Source organism: Danio rerio, chromosome 18 (genome assembly GCF_052040795.2).
Source record: "Danio rerio strain M-AB ecotype USA chromosome 18, GRCz13ab, whole genome shotgun sequence".
NCBI classification, from domain to species: Eukaryota; Metazoa; Chordata; class Actinopteri; order Cypriniformes; family Danionidae; genus Danio; species Danio rerio.
This window is the reverse complement of record NC_141038.1, coordinates 23,913,406-23,939,323: the sequence shown is the minus strand read 5'-3', so window position 1 is coordinate 23,939,323 and position 25,918 is coordinate 23,913,406. Positions and strand designations below refer to the sequence as shown.

The window sequence follows — 25,918 nt, the reverse complement described above, 5'->3', positions numbered from 1 at the left end:
AATCCATCCATATGATTTTTAAGTCCAGTATTACGGCAACCGTTCAGGGACATACCACACAAACCCTTCAAGTCCCGCCCACAAGCCCGTAGCAAATCGCAGGTGACAGCGAGATAATCTCAAACCAACAACAGTAGTGGTGGATAACACCATCATTCATATCGATTTTTGATCGGTGTTGCAGAGCGTCCGTAGATTAATAGTGCTTTTAGCTAAATGACAGCAAATCCGCACAGTCATCGGCTTTTGCGGTTTGAAACGAGCTTCTTGCAGATGGACGAGCATCTGTGCTAAAAACAAACGCTCCGCTAAAGCCCACCTTCCCTTTCTAATGCTGTTATTCGGCTTTGATACTTCTGTTACGGATGATCGAAGCGTTGATCGTTGGAGAAATGCAGGACGTGCAGATTGGATTCGTCAAGCAGATCCTCAGTTTGAATTTGGTGCCCAGGTCTAATAACACCACCTGCGGGAACAACACCTCTCTGTGCGACTTCTCGGGTGAGTTTTAACGCCACCGCCGACAGCACACATCAGCATCGACCGGCTCATATTTATGCTGCTGAAACTCTTTTGCTGTTGTGTATGTTCTCCATTACACCGAAGCCGACATTCAGCTTTCAGACTGGAGATCTGTTAGCATCTAATGCTAATGTGTTAGCTTGACCGCCTAGTTATACGTTTATTTGGATTCTTGTGTTTGTTGTAATGGTGGTGACATTGGTGGGATCTGTCTGTAGTTTTGTTGGTATGTCTTGTTCAAATCGTCGTTCTGTATGTGTTGTTCTGTCGGCTTTATATCTGGGACATTCTAACTTACTAGAAACGTAGATTATGTGTCCCTGAAACCCTTGTTATGCTGTAAATTTAAAATGTATTTTAAAAAGAACTTCAGAAATAGCAAGTTTAAGTTTTCATCATTCCCATCAGTTGATTAAAAACATGAAATTATAATTAAATTCTACAAATAAATACCTTTTTACGATTGTCCCCATGTTTCTATCAGTCCTGTCACATTTGCATTACATTTAACATAAAATGCGTGCAATACAACTTTAAGGCTGTGACTGAATTGACATCATTTGATGGAGGAGAAGCTGACAATGATCAACAATACATTCTATCATTGAATTGTATGATTTTATGTTTTTGGATGATTTTTTGAGGATGACAAGCTTAAAGGTCGGGCCCTGTCACATTTCTTATAAGAGAAAATATCCGTTTCTGTTAGAATATCCCATCTATCTCTGTCTTTCTATCTATCAATTGATTCATCATTCATATAATTAAGGTTAAAGTTGGTTTTATGTTAGCACGTTTGTTTATTTTAACAGTCCTTATATTGTTGCACACTAATTTAAATATTTGGTCTGAAATCCTGTTTATGACTTCAAAACAACATTAGCACTGTTCACTTGGCTGTAAACAAAGTTGTACTTCTATAGTCATTGACTGCTGATATAATATCCCTATTTAGAATGTGCAAATAATACTTTGCTGAAATTATGTTCTCAAGGAGAATGTCCTAATGGGCGAATATAAAACTAACTTTACTCCAGTGATTATTTAATTACCTGTCTGTCTGTCTGTCTGTCTGTCTGTATTATATCTATTTCTATCCATTGATTGATCAGTTGTTTATCTATCTATCTACAGGATCAGGGTGTTTATGGGGTCTAAAGTTGGTAAATCGGTTTAGAGAAAATCAAGGCCCTTAAAAAGTATTAATAAATCTTTAATGTTATGTTCCAAAGTTAAATTTTATTTCATCTTTTCATTATACATGTTTATGTATAAGCTAAAAGGTTGCATAAATTAAATTACTGTGTAGGCTAATGACAATCTGTATAGTTTATAGAAAAAAGTTATGAAAGTTTATTCATATTTGTTTTGTTTATTTGTGTAAGTATTCTTTTCTATTTCTCTTCCTAATAAAGCTTACAGAGGGGTAGTAACTCAAATAATTATTTTGTGCATTGTTTCCAATTATTTTGAATTATGTTGTGTCGATAAGGAGTTGTCACAAGCTACGATTGTTAGTTGTGCTTTCTAACAATCAATATCGAGTAAATATACTTTCAAAGGCACCTATGATGAAAATATACCAACTATGTGTAGGTATGTTATGTCCACAAATAGGATCCAAATCTCTCCCATTTTAAGGCCCACCGTAACATGACGTAAGAGTGCGGTTTCCCCACCCACCAAATTGATTGACAGCTGCGTATTAACGTCTTGTAGTAACGCGTAAAATCATATCAACAAGACATGCGCAACTGGGATTAAAGATCTGTTGAGCTCTATGTGATCATCAATCATCATCTAATGTATTTTACAAGTTCATTACAGTGATTTACTTCAGCTTTACTTTATCACCAACGCCGCATGTCAGTACAATTATAAAATAAGTCTAAGAAGACGTTTCAGTCCAGGTTTATGGACGTTTAAATCGGATTTATTTTGCACATTAACATAATGAATATTCATACAGCAGTGTATTAACGTGTATTCTGTCACATTTGTGTGCAAAGTTAAACGTGTGTGCTGTGTGTGTGTGTCTGCTGTGTGTGTGAACAAGAACTTTGAAACTAAATTTTGTGTGACTCGTCGTTGTCATTAACAGTGTTTACATGGACATCAGTAATCAAATTATTTACATTAGATAATTACATTACATCAAATAATCATTGGGATAGTTCTTACTTTAGTATTTTTCACAATTGTTATGTGAGACCTGCTTCCTTCATGTCTGTCACTGTGCTGTTTATCTGATGCAGCCGAGACAGAGATTGAGGGACACTTTGACAGGCATGTGGGAACAGTGGACGGGGAGAACTAGCATTAAAGGCACAGGCAACAAACACAGCTATAAGATTCTCAGAGCTGAAAATTACAAACTTCTGAAAGCTATAATAAATAATCTGATGGGTGTTTTAAGCTAAAACGTTACAGACACATTCTGACACAAAAGACTTCTCTTAAATCTTAAAAAAGGGGTAAAATAAATGGCCTTTTAGTTATAATGTCACCAATGTTACTGGTTAAAACCAAAAGTTGTTATTAGGTCTTAAAATGTATGGAAAGAGCCTTAGAAAGGCCCAAATGCATCTGTCTGTCTGTCTGTCTAGTTCTGTCAGTGTAGTTTTTCTGTAGTTCTTTGTTAACTGATTGATCAGTCAGTATTATGTCTGTAATTTTGTAGTACTATCTGTCCATCTGTTAGTCTGTAATTCTATAAATGTCTGTCTGTCTGTCTGCCATTCTATCTGTCTTTCTACCAGATAATTAATCAATTAATTTTTATCATCGATAGTTTAATTTGTCTTTGTCTATTGATTTTTCCATTAGTCTTTCTGTCTATAGTTTTGTCTATCTATTGATTGATCAGACAATCTTTGTCTGTAGTTATCTAGTATCTATCCATCCATCTTTCTAGCCATCTGTCCACCAACTTATTCATCCATCTGCACACCTGCACAAATGTGTTTGTGTCTCAGCTGTGGGAAAGTTTGACAGACTGTTGGCTGATCTTCAGGTCTGAATGTGTTTCATTGACAGAGATGTGGTATGGCGTGTTCCTGTGGGCCGTCGTCTCCTCATTGATTTTCCACCTGCCTGCTGCCCTCCTGGCTTTGGCAACCCTCCGCAGGCATAAGGTGGCACGATTTTTTCCACTCGGTATCCTGCTCATGGGCATCATCGGCCCGCTGTTTGGAGGCGTTCTTACTAGTACGTGGCTTTACAACTTAAATGTGACATGATGAATATATAAATAAATAATGTTGATGTTTTAAAAAAAAAAAATTATATATATATATATATATATATATATATATATATATATATATATATATATATATTTTTTTTTTTTATTTATTTATTTTTCCCTGATGTTTAACTATTCTACTTTAAAGATGAAGGTGCAACATGATTCAAGTTATTTTCTCTTCATTAAAACCCTGCTAAACCATCTATTCCAAATGCACCACACAAAAAGTTGTCAAAACACATACTTTAGATTTTCCTGGCAAACATAAAAATCAGTCTGTAGGCTTTCATAGATAAGGTAGGAACTGAGGAATGTCTCATTTTTAAAGTTTTATTATAAGCTGTTCACATATTGGCAGAATATTTTTTTGGTTACTATTTCTGTGTATCTGAAATCACAAAAAAAAATTTAATATAATAAAACGTAACTGAATTATTAAGGCCAGCATTAAATATTAATAATAGCAAAATATAACTAAGTATAATAATCATTCATTCATGATCTAGGAATAAATTATTAAAACTCTGCTCTCTAGTGTTTTTTATTCTAAAACACATTGTTTTTAGTTTTAAATTGTACTTTGTATTTACCAATCTCATGCTTAATACAGGGACAGAAATATTTTTTGTGAAATACTGTAGCTCTTATTATATTAGAAAATAATGACATATAATACTAATTAAATTAGAGAAAAAAGTATTAAGGCTTTCACAAACATAGAAATTAAGAAATGTCTCATTTAAAAAAATAATAATAAACGTAAAATTATTTAAAACATTAGGGCTGCACGATATAGTTTTTTGCAATATATCTTGCAAAATAAACACAATTTCACAAGGCGACTTAAATATCTCTATTTGTAAAGAATTTATAATTTGTGATTGATTGTGATGATTCTGTAGTTGAGTGCATCTGCATAGAATATAATAAATAAACTTTTTTTAAAAAGATACAAAATAAATGAATAGCATTTACTTGTTTTCTCAGGAGTCTAACAGTATTCAGGCTTTTGTACATCAGAATGAACGTGAAACTGAGCGCAACATGCACGAGCGCAAAACCCCTTACTCGCTCCTCCCCCGTATGAATATGCTAATGACTCTACTTTGGCAAAACCCATTGAAAAAGCAATGGCAAAAGCAATCAAAAAAAGAAACTTTGAACAGAATGTGAATTGAAGGTGAGCTTTCGGAGGTAGAGTGGAGAAAAACAGTGTTATTTGCAAGTTTGTCCTCCGGAATTAACACAAAAATAAAAAATAGAGTGGGAGAGTTTAGTTGATGCGGTTAACACAGTTAAGTCTGAACATCGCACTGTGGATTTAAAAAAGAAATAGTGGGATTTATATGTGTAAAATGTTGTAGTATCCTTGACAGTCTCAGTGGCGCAGCTCGTAAAATGAATGGCAACATGTTTTGACACGTTCAAGCATGAACTCGGTTCGAATCCAGCGGCTGATGAATTCATACTTCTTTTTTTCCCCCGCTACATATCAGATTTTGCCTACTATTTATCACGAGAAAGACAAGTAGGAATCATTAATAAGTCTGTGCATCATATTTTACATGCACATTTATTGAATGGAAGTGTTTTTGATTCACGCATGCAAATTCATCTTCAGTGTCTTTATAGCAATGTGCGTTCAGTAGATCGGTCCCATTACATTGGGAAAACAGGCGACCGCTGCAAATTGCGCTTTAATGTTTGGCTGGTCAGCTGTATGGTATGGAAACCTTATATACCTGCTAGATGAACCCGTCTCATACAGCTGCCATTGCAAGGCTCAAAGACACTTTGTAGAGAGCAATTTGACACAACTGCCTCTAGGAGTCACCAATGGAAATAAAACAGACACGCACAAAAATGTGCGTACGGCAGCCATAAAGCTGGCATGGAGCTGCGCACATTCCCACGTTCAGTTCATCGTTAGTAAATCCAAACGTGAGCGATATTGAGCGTGAAACCTGGCGTACGCAAAGTTTTTGTGCGTACTCAGCGTTGATACATAAAGCCCCTATTGTTTTGTAATTTTAATTTTTAATAGAAAATCTATTTTCCATCCATATATTAGCAAAACATTCATATGTTTCATCATTAAGGATTTCTTTAAAATAGTGTAAAAATCTTGTCTCGTTCTTGTGTACCCAATCTTGTGTCTTGTCTCGTGGAGTAGGCGTTTTGCAAATTGTAGAATTTGCGAAAAAATGGTCAATTAGTTTAAAAATATAATTAAAAATACATAATAATTGTAACAAAACAACAGATTCAAATTAATCAATTCAATGGTTAAATAGTCTAAAGAGTCTCATTTTCAGCATCGATATGGCAATGTGTCTGTCTGCAATAGTCACATTACAATATATGCAATTTTAAATGGGGATTGTTGACCTTATTCTGCGCCGACGAGCGGGCGCTGCCATTTGAATCTTTTTGGCTCGAGACTTCCAGTCTCATTCACTTCCATTCATTTTTAGACATTAAAAACTGCTCATTACGCTGCTTGATGTTGCAATTTGCTATTTTCTTATTATATTATTCTACTTGGTCTGTATAGTCATGCAAACATTTGTTTGTAGAGCAAGTAGTTTGACCGTTTTCTGCCGTTTATTATTCCTAGGCATTTCTCCCATAGTCGACTGAATCGGAAGTTCTAAGACAATCGCGAAAACAGGCGCACTTCCGCATTTTAGAATAAGGTCAATAGTCAATCTATAATTGAGAATACATGAGATTCGTGGAGTCACTGAAATGTACAAATTATAACAGAGTGAAACTTTATTATTTGCATGTGTTGTAAAGTCATTTCTTGAGAGTGTAAAGCATTCAGGCACAATAACGTAAAACATTGGTAACTTTAATGAAGAATAATGTTACTGATTTATTAATACAATGATGATGGTGTTATTTTACATTACTACATTTCTGTATCTGACTACTATTAAAAAGTAAAAAACCATAAAAAACTGTTTATTTGATTTTTTTTTCTTTGCTCCATTGTAATTATTCTTGCAATTTGATTTTTATACATGATTCACAGCCTTACAAAATCAACCCAATCAATCTAAATGAATGACTTTTTTTAAAAATACAGCTATTCAAGTCATCTATAACAATATATATCGCAGCAAAACAAAATATTGCAATGTCAGATTCAGCCCTATTTTAAACAAATGCTAAATGTTTTGTATATCTCGCAGGTGCAGCCATAGCAGGAGTCTATAAGGCAGCAGGGAAGAGCATGTTCTCCTTGGAGGCCTTGGTGTTTGGCGTGGGACAGTCTCTGTTTATTTTCATCATATCTTTCCTCAGAATTCTGGCTACCCTGTAGCACTGAGAGAGAGACACTGGCACATCAGGCTGCCGTTTCGTCACCTGGGCATCATATGCAAAACATGGAGGCCTTACTTCCTCGACAACTCCTTTTCCTTTGATACAGAACAGTATTTTTCTTTCCAAACGGGTTCCGGATGGAAGACTTTTCATTTGAAAAATGAATCAGTATGAGCAACCTTTAAAGCAACGCTAGCCTTGCGTGACAGGTGGAGTCATCTTGCACATGTGTATATTTTTGGTTGTTGTTGTATTCATCATTATAGTTTCTTTTCGTTTTCCTTTCGAAATCTTTTATAAACTTTAAAATGAGGTAAATAAAAAAATGTACATACTAAAAAGCCCATTCAAGCTTGCCCTTAATTAATGCTTGACAATAACATCTTGCATTCACTTTGCACTGATTATATAAATCCTTTAGGCCAAAGGCTCAAATAGATTTTTTTTGCCCCTGATTGTGGGCAAATTTGAAGAGATTACAATTGAACACTTGTTGTTGGACTTTGACATTGTAATCATTTCACAGCATACACATTCTTACTGGAGTTAAGTGGCTTTTGTTGGTTAAATAGCGTATTTGTGACCTTTTTTTTTTTTTTTTGCATTCAGCGTCATTAAGGATTTGTTTTTCATGTGGGCTCCAGGATTTGGCCTTCATATTGTTATTTCTGTATAAATTAGAGTGATCTATGTTGCTTTGACATATACTTGCCCATACGATTCTATATGTGGCAGCCTCACCTTTATGCCTAATATGTGAATGTAAAGCAGATTTCAGCTGAATCCATATTAGAATCACTTAAATCTTCACCAAAGAAATGGTAACACTAGTCTACAGCTGTTATGCGTTTCATACTGTTATTTTTAATATTCCTGTTGAGAAAGCTCATGTTAAAAAACTACAGAATGTACAAAACTACACCCAAACTTATGTATAGAAGTATATAACATTGGATACTCACACGTGTAGATGTCCTCCCTTCATGTTCAGCATCAGCACTTACAGTGTATATGGCTGAAAGGGATCAGAATATCATTTTTAATACACAGTAGCAGAGATTTTAGTCTTATTTGGGGAAATAAACCAACCATCTCAGATATCAGTCAGTTTAAGCATTTGTAGATTTGTGTTCTCCCATATTGCAAGCCCTCAGGAAGTTTTCGTGGTCTGGAAGTGTCATTTAAAGCTCGTTTGGTGTGAGTTCATGTAAATCAGACTGATCTTTTATGAGTGGAGCGCTAATGTTAATGGGACGCACTGAAAGCTATGCTTTATTTGCCTGAGCCTATGGTCTCTCAATTGCACAAATGGATTTATTTTTCTAAAGTCCAATCATTGGTGGTGGAGTGACTGCTCATTGGTTCTTTTGTGGTTTGTCTTTGATTGTACTGTCTTTGATTCTTGAGAATTGGATTTACTCTTTGCGATATGATACTTTCCATTTATTTATTTTTTTCTGGGCAAGTTTAATTTTCTTACTGTATAATAAGTGCCAATTGCTAGTATTTTCATGAAATAAAATGGTTTAACTTTAGATTATAATAACACTACCTTGTGTTTGCTTTTGTGATTTCTTCTGTTTAAGGTTTGTTTTTAACTAAGACAAGTGCATTAAAGATGCAGTATGTAAGTTTGACACCCAGTGGTTGAACTAGGTATTGCATTCCTGGATCAAAGCAAACGCAAGCGCAGGTTGTCAGATTGAGAACCAACAGGAGTGTACCATCGAGCCTAAACGATGATTTAAGGCTAATTTAAGACGTGTTGTAAATAAAAGCAATGTCACTCGATCGAAGGAATATTTTCCATACTAAAAGGAGTTTTTGTCCTAACCAACACCTGGAACGGTTTCTATTTTATTTTTATTTTTGCAGCTGAACAACAGAAAATTTGATTACAATGTTCACCTCAGGTACACCTCATGTGCTTTATTCAGTGCTAAATGCTAACAATGTGAGTTTGGATGCCATTTTACATGACATTTATTGCCATACTACTGAAAGCAGCAGCAGAGAGTTCACCTGTGAAATAATGCAAACCAACACATGTCAGTGATTTAGCATCATTTAATGCTAACATTAATAAAATAACATTTAATAGTGTTAAAGAGGTTTAATATCCCACAAAGCAAAAGGTTTTGCTTGGGCCACATGCTGCAGTGATTTATGGTACATGACTGGACCAGGTCTGGCTTCCAGACAAGGGCCAAACATGGACCATGTCTGGGTCTAGTCACAGCCAAGGTAATAACTCATAACTGGGCCAGATAGATTGGTATGTCTCGATTGCAATGAAATTGATAAACCCATGAAGCATTGCGCTTTAGGCACACTATAGGCGTGCTTTTTATCAAAGCGACCTGATTGGTAGATTTTTTTCTTTACTCAAAAATGATTTGAATGTATTTTAAATGTAGGTCAAGACAGGCCAAACTTACATGGCCCACATATCAATTATTAACATCGGGACCAAATACTACATTTGACATCTGGCCCAAATTGTGTGTGCCGCCTTAAAAATGGTGCCACACCTGCCAAACCCGGGCCATGTTTGGCCCCACCTGCTGTATGCCACTCCCAGATGAATGCCTGCTGTTTCAGCCTTATGCCAAATCTGGGCCAGGATTTTTTGCTACCTGGGATGTATTAATTAGATTATAAACCTTACCATGTTGTGAGTGAGTGCATATTCTGTGCTTCTGAATGGCTTTTTGTCGTGTTGCGTCTGGTGCAAATAGCCAAATTGCTTATCACTGCAAATCTCCTAACGTAGTGTGTTGTTGAAACACGGGGTTACAATGTAACCTGCTCACCTAATGTTTATGCTCGTAATATTTATTTTATTTGCCAATTAATAACCTTAATGTAGGACTCTGAATCTTCGTCTCATTTCACAGTCTGTTACTGTCCACCAGAATTCGCATTTCGGTCACGGACGCATGCTCTGAACCTTTATGACAGAATGAATGAAATAAAATACGAGGTGCTGAAGTGGCATTGGGGTTGAAATGACCAAAACAATGACAGCATAACATATGTTTTCAAGGCAGAATATCTGACTTTAGCATTGTTTTTCAGATAAACAACAATGTTCACTTCATGTTTCTTAAATAACTGCAAACATGTTGTATTTTATGCTTTAGAAGAGTTTAACTTGCATACAGCACCTTTAAAGGCATAATTTACTCAAAAACCAAAATTCTGTCATGTTCTCATCATCCACTTGTTTAAAACCATTGAGTTTCTTCAGTTGGAACACAGGGGAAGATACACAGAAGAATGTTGAGGGGGGAAATAAACAAGCAGTGACTTGCATAGTATTTTTTGCTCCTACTATAAATTACATACTTCAGTAAATCTTCTTTTTTGTTTTAACAGAGGAAAGAAATTCATAACAGAATTGAGTGCGAGTAAATGGTGAGGACATTTTCATTTTTGTGTAAACTATACCTTCAAATAATGTAAGAATTAGCTATTTGTAGTGTCAAACAGCACAATGAGCTGTTTTGTACAGCTGAAAGATAGACTTGAAATGAATGGCACTGAAAACTAAACATGTTGACAGTATAAGTAGACGCAAAAACATGAAAACTAGGGTGAATATTCACTCCCAGTATTGTGGAGCATAAAAGACATGCACTGCCTGCACTAAACACCAGGAGGCGCAATGTTCGTTTTTAAATAGATTTAATTAAACAACACAGGATGGGCGTTAAAACTCAGCCTTTCGTTCTAACAATTCAGTAATGGTGAAAAACGTTAGGATAATATAGCGTGCCATTCACATCGGTTTCGCTTTAAAATACACTATAAATGTGTTACGCACTTACAGAAGCTTCACAGTCTTGTTAAAAGCAAACAGTATGTAAAAACCAGGGACGTATTCAGTGATTTGGGGGGCACTTAGACATAGGTGCCCGAAAGTTCTAAAATGTACATTTTGTGCTTTAATTTATGAATTATAATTTATTTATTCATGCAGTTTTTTTTCTTATATCACTCGGTCTATTTTTCTACATTTTATCTTAATGCAAAATAATAATAACATGTAGAGCATCTCTTAACATCTTGTAAAACTTTTTAAATTATTTATTTTTCTTCAAATGAAGTAACAACTAAAAACAATAAATGAACTGATTTGACTGCTGGACTGATCCATGATTGAGGGTGGGGAGACATTTGCACAGATGTAATAATTACGTTCAAATATAAAAAATAAATTGGACCCTCACCATACAAAATACGATAGAAAACAATGTTATATAAATTATAGGTAGAATTCAAAGTATTTATTTTCGGGGGCAGATTTCCTGGGGCTCTGAGTGGCTGCTTACCTTGCCTATTGGTTAAATCCGCCCCTGTGTGGAAACACAAGTGAATTGAGGGTTTTAGAACCTTTTCATGTTAATTTCAAGTGACTCATTTTATTTCACATAAAAAAAATCTAAACCCATGCTTCACATGTTAATCTGTTCATACGTTTCATCTGTTCCACATTTCACTTGTGTGCTTTTGTTGTTGTTCAAAGATTATTGCACATGTGTTTCTGTGAGCTGCTGGTCTTGACAATTGTTCTTGACTTGCAAAGAACGAGGTTAAACCAGCAGCCCAGCTGTGTCAAAACCAGCACATGCAAGTAAGGGATGAAGGTAAGGGATGTATAATAATAGTATAATGTAATTAAAAATGTAAAAAAAAATAAAATGAGTTTAGAACCAGCATCATTTTTTCTTAATAAGGTAACACCGAACCAACCATTCAAAGAATAACAGGAAAATAGACATGCCTACTTTGTTATCAAATCAGTACTGATCTTTTACAGTCCATGATTAGTACATACAAATCATGCAATGAGCATACATGGTTTGTCTTTGGACTAAATGTAACCACAAATGTACAGGCATAGCCTGGGCTTTTATGTTGTGTTACGCCATGTTCTCTTATTCTCGTTTTGTGCTCCCCGTATTAAAGATGCAGTGGCTGATTGTCTTCAGAAACATTTTTTAGTTTTGTTTGCTGGTTAAAAGTCTTTTCACATTCCACTAGTAATGATTAAAGTAAATTATCTAAATGTATTTATATGTATTTTTTTTATTCTGGGTAAGGCATAAGACTAAAAAAATATTTGTCCATTTAAAATTTGTCAGGCTGACATTTCCCATAAATCTGATAAGTAGCCAAACTGTCTGTCACCAAATGCAGATCTGCTTACCCTGGTCACACAAACAGATCCGCCGTTTGCGCATGCATGTGCGCCATGTTCACATGCACACAAGAGAGTGACAGCAGTTAAAACAAATGCTCAATCAAAACTTTTGAAAATCCTGAATCAATATTGTAGTTACTTCTGCATGCTGGAGAAAGCATAAAACCATGGATGAAGTATGTCTTTTAGACAGGTATTGTTATGTTTTAAAACTATTTTAGTCACGCAAAGCTGATGTAGATTGTGTTGTTTTATGACTGGGTAATATCAAAGTCCCTTTAAGACAAGCCATTTCACTAGGCAGCCATCTTTGAATAGCCACTCAGGCAGTATGCTCTGGCAAGCTGTCTGAATGGGGAAACATCAAATTCTCCAAAACTGCTTCTCTAAAATCTGCAGTAACTCACATCTGGTCCAAGCCCCCTCACGTCTGGGGCTTGGACCAGACGTGAGTTACTGCAGATTTTATGTGATTCGAGCTTTTAGAAATGAACCTTCTGAGCCAGTTGTTGTTTAGTTTTATTGGTGATTCCTAAAATGAAATTCAATCGTAAGCTTGGCAAGCAGTTTTGGAGAATTTGATGTTTCCCCATTCAGACAGCTTGCCAGAGCATACGGCCTGAGTGGCTTTTCAAAGATGGCTGCCTAGTGAAATGGCTTGTCTTAAAGGGACTTTGATATTACCCAGTCATAAAACAACACAATCTACATCAGCTTTGCGTGACAAAAATAGTTTTAAAACATAACAAAAAACATGGCATCTTTCGAAGGATGCAGACTTCAAAGGTGAGTCCTTTAAAGTCCACACAGGCTGAACAGAGCGTTTTGAAATGAGATGATCTAGCCTACAGATGATGGATCTCGTCACCGGGCAACCGTAACAGCCCTGATGTTAATAATCGCTGATAAAATTTTTAATGACTTTTTTCAATGTGATTTTAAAACTTATTTTAAGCGATCTGAAGGCAAAAAAAAGTTTACAGATGCTAGAAATATATTTCCTTTAATCCATACATACACATAAACATTAGTACTTTTAGTTTTTTTAACATGTGTTTAGATTTCCAAGTAAAATAAACCTTATTCATACATTCATTTTCTTGTCGACTTAGACCCTTTTTTAATTTGGGGTCGCCACAGGGGAATGAACCGGCAACTTATCCAGCAAGTTTTTTACGCAGCGGATGCCCTTCCAGCCGCAACCCATCTCTGGGAAAAATCCACGCACACATTCACACACACACTCATACACTATGGACAATTTAGCCTACTCAATTCACCTGTACCACATGTCTTTGGACTGTGGGGCAAACCAGAGCACCCGGAGGAAACCCATAGGAAGGCAGGGAGAACATGCAAACTCCACACAGAAACACCAACTGATACGAGGTTCGAACCAGCGACCAGGCAACCTTCTTGCTGTGAGGCAACAGCACTACCGCGCCACTGCCTCGACCCCTAATTCATACATTTAAACCTAATTCATTCTTTTAAAAACGTTCTGCCGTTATCAGTGCACAATGAATCTTGGGACGATCAAGGCCGCAGAGGATCCACTGGTTGTGTCCTTCATTACCTGGGAAACGAAGGATGCATTTTGAGACTGCGTTTGAAGGAGCCTACAAATTTTTTTGAAATGAGACAGCCTTCGTTGCACAGCAGTGCCCTTCTAATGCATCCTTCAGAGGATGCAGCCTCTGAAATGAGACACATCTAAAGTCTTTGGTTTTATGCACTGAAGTGTTGTTCAGCCACTGAAATCTTCTAACAAAAGACCAATGTGAGTATTATTAATTTAATAAGGTACCTTTTAAAGCAACAATGTCGATTTTTATTTAGTTTAATTACAAAACTTAAGTAAATATTTTTATTCAGCCTAGCCTGCTTTACTGAGGTGAAGTTGGTTTGAAATTCATATTGGTTCTTTTTTTAACAATAACATCCTGCTCCCTATATTGTTTACCGCCACTCTGAATATTACATAATAGCATGTAAGTTTGGCTTAGTAATAAGTGTAATTTCTGCACACCGCCAGCCATCCACTAAGCATACAGTAGTCGCTTTAGGACAAAGCACGTGAGAGAGTGAGTCTAGCGATCCTTGCATGCATGAAATATTACACATGACGTTTGGCTTGCTACACAACTGTAAACATGCTAGATATAATACAGTTTTTTGTTCGGAATTGTAGTATAATAAAGCATTCTAAAGTTTTCTAACTGGCGAATGACATGATCTAGTGAATAATCTACTGCATTTAAGGTGCATCTTTTTGATTTCAGGAAGCGTGTCTTTGTTTGGATGGCCGGGGTGGGACTGTGCTTAAAAAATATTTCATTTACATTTAGTCATTTAGCAGACGCTTTTATCCAAAGCAACTTACAAATGCTGACAAGGAAGCAATTTACACAACAATGAGAACAACAATGAATAAGTGCTGTAGCCAAGTTTCAGGTATATAAAGTGTAAGAAGCAAAACATTAGGAATTTTTTTTTTCTGTAATGCAGTTAGCGGTGAAACCAGAGAGGCAATTACAGATTAGGAAGGAAAGTGGAGACTAAATAGTTGAGTTTTTAGTAGTTTTTTGAAGACAGCGAGTGACTCTGCCGTTATGATGCAGTTAGGGAGTTCATTCTACCAACTGGGCAGATTGAATGCGAGAGTTCGGGAAAGTGATTTCTTCCCTCTTTGGGATGGAACCACTAGGCGACGTTCATTCACAGAACGCAAGTTTCTGGAGGGCCTATAAATCTGCTGTAGTGAGAGCAGATAAGAAGGTGCAAAGCCAGAAGTTGCTTTGTAAGCAAACATCAGAGCTTTGAATTTAATGCGAGCAGCAACTGGTAGCCAGTGCAAACGGATGAGTAGCGGAGAGACATGTGCTCTTTTAGGTTCATTAAAGACCATTTGTGCTGCTGCGTTCTGAAGCAGCTGAAGAGGTTTGATAGAGTTAGCTGGAAGCCCGGCTAGTAGAGAGTTGCAATAGTCCAGTCTGGAGAGAACAAGAGCTTGAACAAGGAGTTGAGCTGCATGTTCAGATAGGAAGGGTTGGACCTTTCTGATGTTGTAGAGTGCGAATCTGCAAGATCGAGCAGTTCTAGAGATGTGGTCAAAGAAGTTTAGTTGGTCATCAATCGTTACTCCAAGGCTTTTCACTATTTTGGATGCAGTAATGGTTGCCCCATCCATCTGGATTGAAAAGTTATGATGTAGAGTCGGGTTGGCAGAAACTTCAAGCATTTCCGTTTTCATGAGGTTAAGCACCTCACGTTAGCATAATTGATTATTATGCTAACAGATATCATTTTGGCAGATTATCTACTGCCCCTTTAACCTACGCCCACTTACATTTTTTAAGGACATCAGGATTGTTGATTAATTTCTGAGCCTGCTAAGTTTAAAATCCACTTGATTCGATCACTTCAGCATACTGATGCAACTTTGTTCATTGTTGGAGTCTGTTCTATCCTAGCCATCTAGGTAGAGGTCTCTAAAGTAAAATAGTTCTGTATTAAACAAAGCATTTTACTGTGGGAACGTCCGTTGTACACGACCTACACACATATACATTGGCAAGCAATCTAAATGAGTGTCAGAGATGAAAAGGACAGCTGAAGGAGTTGTAAGAACAGTTTGGTTGTTTTCCAAATGGAGGGTGCTTTGGTTTACTCACTCGAATTTGGTTTAGTGCTGCCACTGTGTTCTCCAGCACTTCCACACTCACAGATGGCTCTCCTGTCTTCCATTAACATAGATACACCGGCCAAATCTGCACAACCGCCACTCGCTGTGTGCTGAGGGGAATAATGTGCTGTAGAAACACACGCAATGTGATGACTCAAATCATGTGGGCTTCTCTGAGAGGGCTGGTTCTGTATGGCAATAAAATGACATTATAAAACGAAGTAAACAGCCATCATTGAAGATACAAGGTCAAATAAATTCCCAGTGTTACATCCAGTGATCTTGAAAATAAGTCATATTATCAGAACTCTCTTAAATGTTTTGCCAAATATGCTAATATGTCTCAGTGCAGTTATATATCTTTGTTTAATAAGGTTTTCTCTAAGGTGCTCCGGATTCCCCCACTGTCCAAAGACATGCGCTATAGTGAATTGGGTAAGCTAAATTGTCCGTAGTGTATGTGTGTGAATGAAAGTGTATGTGTGTTTCCCCACGATGGGTTGCAGCTGAAAGGGCATCCGCTGCGTAAAGCATTTGCTGAATAAGTTGGAGGTTCATTCCGCTGTGGAGAACCAAAAAGAAAATTAATTAATTAATATTTGTATTATTTTAAAGCTTAAAAAAACAATTAGTTACCAGAATGTTCTTGGAATGTTGCAAAACAACCTAAGCAATACTTTTGTATTAATATTATTTGGTCATTTAAAAGTAACCACCCTTCATTAATTAAGGCAAGTTATTTCATTGTTGCCAAAATAATAGAAAAACCAATCATACATACACATACCTGCCCCTTTATTAGGTACCCCTTTCTTGTACCGGGTTGAAGCCTCTTTTGCCTTTAGAACTGCCTTAATCCTTAATGGCATGGATTCAACAAAGTACTGGAAATATTCCTCAGAGATTTTGCTCCATTTAGATATGAAAGCATCACACGGTTGCAGCAGATTTGTCGACTGCATATCAATGACACAAACTTCCCATTCGACCACATCCCAAAGGTGCTCTATTGAATTGAGATCTGGTGATTGTGGAGGCCGTTTGAGTTCAGTGAACCCGTTGTCATGTTCAAGAAACCAGTCTGAGATGATTCACGCTTGGCGCATTATGCTGCTGGAAGTAGCCATCAGAAGCTGTGGTCATAGAGGGATGGACATGGTCAGCAACGATACTTGGGTAGGCCGTGGCTTTGACATAATACTAAATTGGAACTATTGGGCCCAAAGTGTGCCAAGGAAATATCCCCCACACCATTACACCACCACCAGCAGCCTGAACTGGTGATACAAGGCAGGATGGATCCATGCTTTCATGTTGATGATGTCAAATTCTGACCGCACCATCCAAATGTCGTAGCAGAAATGGAGACTCATCAGACCAGGCAACGTTTGTTCAATCTTCAATTGTCCAAATTTGGTGAACTTGTGTAAATTGTCGCTTCAGAGTATTTTTGAAATACTCAGACCAGCCCGTCTGGCACCAACATCCATGTCACGTTCCAAGGCACCTAAATCACCTTTCTTCCTCATTCTGATGCTCAGTTTAAAAAGTTTGTAGTTTACTAAAAAAGAAAACATCCTGCAACGTTCTGTGAATGTAATTTTATGGTTATAAAATAATAAACTCAGAAAAAAAGGCATTTTCTTTATGTTATTATTTGGTTCTTTGAAAAAAAGTGCATCTGGGAACCACATGTGGGACACCAATGCTCTGTTTGATGGGTGTAAAAAGGTCTTAGTCACTATAGTACATAAAGACAGCTTATAAACTCTTTCTTTTCCTTCTAATCTTTTTGCATGTTGTAATGTACAGTATATACGCTTTACTGCAAAACTACATTTGGCTCTATTTGAGTGGAAGCTATGATATTGAGAACAGGAAGGAAACAAGCTTTCAAATCCATGAAAGACTCCAGACTCGAAATGACACAACAGAATTCACTTTTTAATCATTATTAACAATTATAGGTACTGATTTGTTCATTTTTTTTAAAACGCATTTGTTCATATTTCATTCTTTTGTACATAATCTGGCGTGCAAGGCAAAGGTACACATGATAGAAAATAGATTTGCGCAGGGTCAGTCCATGTGTTTCTCAGGTGAGGGGGATTCAGTTCTTTGGTCTGATGTTTCTCCCTGCGTTGTGTGCTCCTCTGAGACCACCGACTCATCCCTCTCCTGGTTGGTCACTTGCTCGCTGGACCCAGTTGGGCTCTGTTCTGATTGGCTGTCTGTGACTGTTGTGCTGTCCGTCTCCTCCACCTGTCCAGTGCTGTCCTTCCCCGCAGATTTCACTGTGAATGCACATGATGGACACAAAAGCAAGAGGTCATTTGGAAATCATTCACAAAAGGAAATCATTTGTTGTCTTTAAGTTTGGCACACTAATAGTATCAAGGACACATAATGCAGGCTTTATACAGTTGATGTCAGATTTTTTTTCAACAAATTCTGTTTAATGGATTTTTTTCAACACACTTCTAAACCTAATCAGAACTTATTTCTAATAACTGATTTCTTTGATCTTTGCCATGATGACAGTACATAATATTTTACTAGATATTTTTTTCAGGATACTAGTATTCAGCTTAAAGTGACATTTAAAGACTTAACTGGGGTAATTAGGCAAGTCATTGTATGTCAATCTAATCTAATTAAAATATTGCTGAAGGGGGCTAATAATATTCACCTTACATTTTTTTTTAAATAATTAAAAACGATTTTATTCTAGCCGAAATAAAACACAAAAGACTTACTCCGGAAGAAAAAAAAACATGATAGGAAATACTGTGAAAAATGTCTTGCTCTATTCAACATTATTTGGAAATTATTTGTAAAAAAAAAAAAAAATCATAATATCCTAATAATATTGACTTCAACTGTATATATGGCTTTAATATCAAGGTTTTTTTTTGGTGTTGGAGTAGATTTAAAGTCTCCTCCACTCACCCGGCTCACCCTCAGGTAAATCCTCTGAGCAGGTCGTCAGTTCACCCACATTCCCTTTCTTTCGCCCCGGTGACTTCTGCCGTCTTGGCAGCGCAGCCTTCAGCTCTGAAAGAGGCCGTGAGAGAATTGGCAGTGAAATAGTGTATTGGCATACAGTACGTTACAGTTTTTGCTTAAACAATTAAATGAACAATAAAACAAATCATGTATTGTATAAATACTTAAACAGCACCACTGTTTTCAACAGTGAGACCCCAAAAAAGACTTTTAGTACTAGTACTTTCATATTTTTCTTAATATTTTTGCATATTAGAACATTTTATAAAAGATCATGTAGCACTAAAGACTAAAGCAGATTTATTAGAGTTAAATAAAACCATAAATGTAAAGACATTATGGATTTAATTTAACAAAAAAAAAAATTTATTCATCTGTTTGCTATTATTACTAGTAATTTTACAAAACTATAATAGTTACTAATGGAAAGTAAAACAAGACTTTAAAGAGAAACGGGTTCTATATAGTCTACAGTGTATGTTGAAAGTATTCATAGTACGTTTTTTATGTTACAGCCTTATTCCAAAATGGATTAAATTAATTTATGTCCTCACAATTCTACACACGATACCCCATAATGACAATGTGAGGAAAGGCTTTTTGAAACTGTTGCAAATAAAAAACCTGAAAAAGTACATCAGTATTCACAGCCTTTGCCATGAAGCTCTAAATTGAGCTCGGGTAAATTCTGTTTCCACTGATCATTCTTGAGATGTTTCAGCAGCTTAATTTAAGATGTCAAGGCACAAACCAAGCATGAAGACAAAGGAATTGTCTGTAGACCTCCGAGACAGGATTGTCTCGAGGCACAAGGCTGGGAAAGGTTACAGAAATTTTCTACTGCTCTGAAAATTCCAATGAGCACAGTGGCCTCCAACATGCGTAAGTGGAAGATGTTTGGAACCACAAGGACTCAGGCGCTAACCCCCTTAGTCAGGGAGGTGATCAATAACCCAATGGTCGCTCTGTCTGAGCTCCAGCGTTCTTCTGTGGAGAGAGGAGAACCTTACAGTAGGACAACCATCCACCAATCAGGCCTGTATGACAAGACGGAAGCCACTAGGGATGTCAAAATGAATTGTTTCTTCGTTGCACCACGATGCAGACGCGGACAATTCGCTATCGATTCAGTAGAATCATAACCGGTTATTATGACTGATGTCATTTATCTCATATGTGCTATGTCGCCGTAGCTTACTCAGTGGCGTAGCGCAAAATGCGGAGGCCCCCCTGCAGGGATCGCTGACGGGGCCCCCTGATGAAGGGGGGGGGGGATACGTCATACGTCAATTTGCATATCACTGACGTCATCACGTTCTACCGTTTCTGTTTAACAGCCTATGGTTAATAAAGGGGTATTTATAATTGCACTACACTTTATATAAGCATGTTTATTTAACTAAATTTATTGCTGTTTGAATGCAGTATATCATTACAGATGTGTAACGTTAGTGAATGTGCAGTAATCTCTCATATGAAATAAACTCAGACAAGTTCAGAAACTGTCACTAAAATATCTGTGATTGTGAACAAGAAAAGAATAAACGGTCCAATTAAATTGTTAAAATAAAGTAGAAGTAGATCGGTTTGACTGTACAAGGGAAAAACCTTCACACTGCCTGTGCTAAATCATTTGTCGTCGGTACGCAGAGGGGTGATCTGCTCTCGGGCTGCAGGTGGGAGAGGCTGTTGTAGAGGACTGACTGGGCCGCCTGTCAGTGCTGTGAGGCGGGGGAGGGGCCGGCGGCATCACACGCAGCTCGTTGAGAAGAGAAGGGACGGTACAGTATGGACAAATGACAGTCTAAAAAAATCTCCAATAACACACAAAAAAGTCGCTAGGGGGGTCTGAAAAGTCGCTAAATCTAGTGACAAAGTCGCTAAGTTGGCAACATTGGCGGCAAGCAATCAGAATGAAGTAGTCCACCGCTTGAGAGGTGTTCAGAGAACACAGACGTGTGAACTTTGGTTCCGACCACAGTTGTTCCCAACAGTTTATTGAAAATCGCGACGACGCGGGGCCCCCCAATCACACGGGGCCCCCCCGCGGTGCGTGCCCTGCGGGCCCGTCCGCTACGCCACTGAGCTTACTATGGCGAGGGAGGCAGATTTTGTCTCGAGGGACAACGCTCCTACTACTTAAAAACGCAGAAACTGTGCACAATTTCACTGCGTGTGTGTTTTTTGGACTGTCTGGACAGTACTTTCAGAATGAAAGTAAACTCTCTTCTCTCTTTCTCTCACTGTGGCTGGCGTGACTTTTCCTTTCCTCTCGGCTGTTACAGTGATATTTCTTGATACAGACACTAGTGCGTGTCTGCAGAGTTTTCTCCACCGTGTCTATAATGGATCAGCTGTGATTGCCACTGCCGTTTATTAGTGTCACTCATCTGTGAAAAGCGCCAGCGAGCAAGAGCCAATCGCAGCCCTTTCTGTTGAGCGTGTGACCAATCAAAGGGGTGTAAGAACTTGCTAGACAAGGATCAGAAAGCGAGCTGCATATTTAAATTTGTTTATTTGCTATAAATACTTGTGTGGTTTAAAGGTACAGTTTATATATCTGACTGTTTGTTTTAAATGACAACATTGTATTACAAATAGTATAGAAATATAAATATATTTATACATTTTAATACAAGAATTGCTGCGGTAAAGAAAATATAAAACTGTGTATGGAAAGCATCGTCATTGCACCGTGATATCGAATTGAACCATTTCGATTGCCATGATAATCATAACCAAATCTAACCATGAGACCAGTGTAGGTTCACAGCTCTAGAAGTCACTCTACACCTGGAATTTGCCAAAAGGCATCTGAAGGACTCTCAGACCATAAGAAACTCAATTCTCTGGTCTGATGAGACTAAAATTTAACTCTTTGGAGTGAATGCCAGGCGGTAGATTAGGAGAAAACTAGGCACCGCTCATCACCAGGCTAATACCATCCCTACAGTGAAGCATGGTGGTGGCAGCATCATTCTGTGGGGATGTTTTTCAGCAGCAGGAACTGGAAGACTAGTCAGGATAGAAGGAAATAGGAATGCAACAATGGACAGAGACATCCTGAATGAAAACCAGAGTGTTCTTGACCTCAGACTGGGGCGACAATCCTTCTAGCAGGACAATGACCCAAAGCACAAAGCCAAAATATCAATGGAGTGGCTTCACAACAACTCAGTGAATGTCCTTGAGTGGCACAACCAGAGCCCAAACTTAACTCCTATTTAACATCTTTGGAAAGAACTGAAAATGGCTGTACACCGTCGCTACCTAACAAAACTTGAAAGAGTTTGAGAGGTACTGCAAAGAGGAATGGGCAACAATTCCCAAATAAAGGGTTTGCCAAGCTTGTGGCAGCATATTCAAAAAGACTTGAGGCTGTAATTGCTGCCAAAGGTCCATCAACAAAGTGTTGAGCAAAGGCTGTGAATACTGATGTACATGTGATTTTTCAGGTTTTTATTTTTAATAAATTTGCAACAATTTCAAAGAATTTGGAGGAAATAAATGAATTTAATCCATTTTGGAATAAGGCTGCAAACATTTTAAAAATGTGAAAAAAAATGAAGCAATGAATACTTTCCAGGTGCACTGTATATTGTATTGTTTCACAATTTTTTTCTTAACAGACATCTTTTAAAGACAAAAAAATTACAAACTCCAAATGTTATGATCCAAATTGTACAGTATGATATTGTATAATATATGATAATAGTCCAATAGTACTTGCAGCTAACCATCAATCACTTCAGCAGGTTGTCTTCAATATCCACCAATTAATTTAGTCGATTAAAGCAACGTAATTTGATTGCTCATGAAACACAACATTCAAATATCTCTCTCATGTCACATGTGTGCAATCATTCTGAGGGTCACTCAGAAACACAGTGTGAATGCAGCTGACATATAGTGAGTGACATTATGAGACATCGGAGGCTCACCCTCAGGGTCAAGCATGGCGGCATGTTGGAGGAGAGAGTCTTCGTGGACAGACACAGCACGGCGCTGGGGAGAGGGCTTCATGCGGGGCCGTGGGATAGGGAGGGTCTCTATGAGAAGAAATACCATCAGACTGTATCCGTTCTTTATAAGAACAGACCACAATACAGTGTCTTTACAGCTCAAAGTATACTTCAGCTTTTAGGTGTATAATAGAGCAGTGTTTCTCCACCACATTCCTGGAGGGCCACCAACACTGCATGTTTTGGATGTCTCCTTTATCTGTCACACCCATTTCAGGTGTTTCCGTCTCTGCTATTGAGCCAATTATCTGAACCAGGTGTGTTTGATTAGGGAAACATGGCTAATGTGCAAAGCTGGTGGTCCTCCAGGAACGTGGTTGAGAAACACCGCAATAGAGTATGCATGCAAGTGGACATCATGTGACAAATTGAGTGTATGCCCAATTTTGCTAAGATGTCCTCGCTGCAGTGTGTATCATGATAACGTACTGGACCAGGTCCAATATGTAGTGGACATTGTAACGCCCACTAAGGCAACGCCCATGCTACTGTGATGATTGGGGTTATAGTTGGGCGAGGTGTGGACGATCGTACACTACATAATGGACCTGATTTAGTACGTCATCAAGCTGCAGGCTGCAGCGAGGACTACCTCAATTTTGCATGCAATACACATACTATTTGTTTTAAGTTTGTCCACTAGGTGAAAACAATGTAAAAGCCCATTGTTTAAGATTTGGACATAAAATGTAGTAGATGGTGACCCAAAAAACAGAAAACGCCCACACTGGTGACTGCTTGTGTGAAGGGATTAAATTCTATCTGCCACTCTAAGTACATTTTATCACACACACTGTTGGAAATAGAAAGCACACCATCCCACCAGGTTGGACCCCCTTTTGCCTTTTTATCTAATTTTCCTAATTCATGTCCTAAGTACACACAATGCAACAATTTCCATTTCCATTAGGAGTTTTTGTCCTAACCACCGGTGGTGACAACATGTAAAATTAATATTTTAGAAACTCTTTAGAAATCTGTTTCTGTGATGTTGTGGCTGAACAACAGCATAAACTACTAAGGCAATTATCACCTCAGGCCAACTATTTTCAATGGAAAGTAGCTAAGCTCTGCTCAAAAAGTCGTTAAATGTCACTAGATGATGTCATGTGTAAATTTACATATTACTTACATCATCTAATATCTAAGTTTATTATGTGTTTAAAATGTAATAGCTGCACGGTGGCGCAGAGGGAAGCACGTTCGCCCCCTAGCAAGAAGGTTGCTGGTTTGAGCCTCAGCTAGGTCAGTTGGCGTTTCTGTGTGTAGTTTACATGTTCTCCCCAGGTTTGTGTGGGTTTCCTCCGGGTGCTCCGATTTTTCCCACAAGTCCAAAGACATGGTATAGGTGAATTGGGTAGGCTAAATTGTACGTACTGTATGTGTGTAAATGAGTGTGTTTGGATGTATCCCAGTGATGGGTTGCAGCTGGAAGCACATCCGCTGCGTAAAACATTTGCTGGATAAGGGACTAGGCCGAAAAGGAAATGAATGAATAAATGAATCAATTATCATGTGTTAAGTGATATTTATATTCATTTTATAAGTCTTGAAGTATCAGTAACGTATAAAATACTGTTTCCAGGTCCAAGCCGCTGCTCATTTGAATTAAGAAAATATTTGTTTATGACCCCTTTTCAGTTCTATCACACATTAAAGTGAATTTTATATGAAATCATGGTGTACAGATCGTCTCTGGACTTGCTGCATCTCATCCAACAATATATAAAACATTTATCACTTTCTGGGCATCAGATATTAGACATGGATATATATTTTGCAATCTTGATTTTCGAAAGTAATCCATCGCTTTGTAAATGTTTATTATTACCATTTGCTGAGTCTCCCCATACAGTTTGATATGGTGCTTGCACCCGGAAGCCACTTCGTGTGACGTCACTCTTACTAAGCGGATATGATTTATTATCTTATTATGATTTATTATCTTATTTATTATCTATATGATTGTCAGTTATGTGGCGACGCAGTGGCGCAGTGGGTAGCACGTTCGCCTCACAGCAAGAAGGTCGCTGGTTCGAGCCTCGGCTCAGTTGCCGTTTCTGTGTGGAGTTTGCATGTTCTCCCTGCATTCGCGTGGGTTTCTTCTGGGTGCTCCGGTTTCCCCCACAGTCCAAAGACATGTGGTGCAGGTGAATTGGGTAGGCTAAATTGTCCGTAGTGTATGTGTGTGTGTGAATGAGTGTATGTGAAGGGCATCCGCTGCGTAAAAACTTGCTGGATAAGTTGGCGGTTCATTCCGCTGTGGCGACCCCAGATTAATAAAGGGACTAAGCCGACTAGAAAATGAATGAATGAATGTCAGTTATGTTAAGTTAATTGTTGTTTGAAAACAGTTAAACTGAATGTACAGTGCTGTGTATTTACAGTGTAGACTTTCAGACATAATTAACAAACTCACTCAGAAAAGTTCAGAAACTGGTATGTCACCAAAGCTCTCATGTTCATGTGAGAAGTGCTGTGGTCAACAGAACATGCTGTGGTCAGGCTTACTGAACAGAGAAGATGCAGGGGGAGATGTGACTGTACCGGGTAAGACATACCTGACACTCGCAGGTCTTTGGCCCAAGAGTTGCTAGATTTGTCGCTAGATACTATACTGAAACAATGTTGTAGAGGAGTCTGAAAAGTCACTAAATATAGCGATAAAGTTGCCAAGTTGACAACACAGCCTCAGATGCTGATTATGTGCCTTATTCAGCATTAAATGTTACCAATGTGCCATTTTACTTGACATTTATTGCCACACTGAACGCGACAGCACACAGTTTACTTCAGATCTTAAAAATAAAATAACTAGCAAACAAAGTGTAAACATGACATAATGTTAAAACTATGAGTGCATGTACTCAGCATCTACTTTTAATCATGCTAAAGAGGTT

At 37.7% G+C, this 25,918-nt stretch overlaps 2 protein-coding genes across 13 annotated transcripts in view; one reads left to right on the top strand and one right to left on the bottom strand.

Annotated features, from left to right (window-relative positions):
- The first annotated feature begins 118 nt into the window (after positions 1–118).
- tmem170a (transmembrane protein 170A) lies at positions 119–8,645 on the top strand. The gene is given in 3 exon segments (NM_200689.2): positions 119–501; positions 3,559–3,729; positions 6,967–8,645. Coding segments are annotated over 3 exon segments (438 nt in total). The 5' UTR covers positions 119–365; the 3' UTR covers positions 7,098–8,645.
- A 9,268-nt stretch (positions 8,646–17,913) lies between these two features.
- Positions 17,914–25,918, bottom strand: part of carmil2 (capping protein regulator and myosin 1 linker 2) — a 97,974-nt gene continuing 89,969 nt past the window's right edge. For 6 of the 12 annotated variants that reach the window (XR_015514404.1, XR_015514406.1, XR_015514407.1 and 3 more), the window contains 3 exon segments: positions 22,938–23,045; positions 18,940–19,044; positions 17,914–18,284 (listed from right to left, as the gene is read on the bottom strand). Coding sequence is in view for 8 of the 12 variants with exons in the window: in XM_087292449.1 (XP_087148575.1) it covers positions 18,070–18,284; positions 18,940–19,044; positions 22,938–23,045 (428 nt within the window). In the remaining 4 variants the exon portion in view is untranslated. 12 annotated transcript variants of the gene reach the window in all.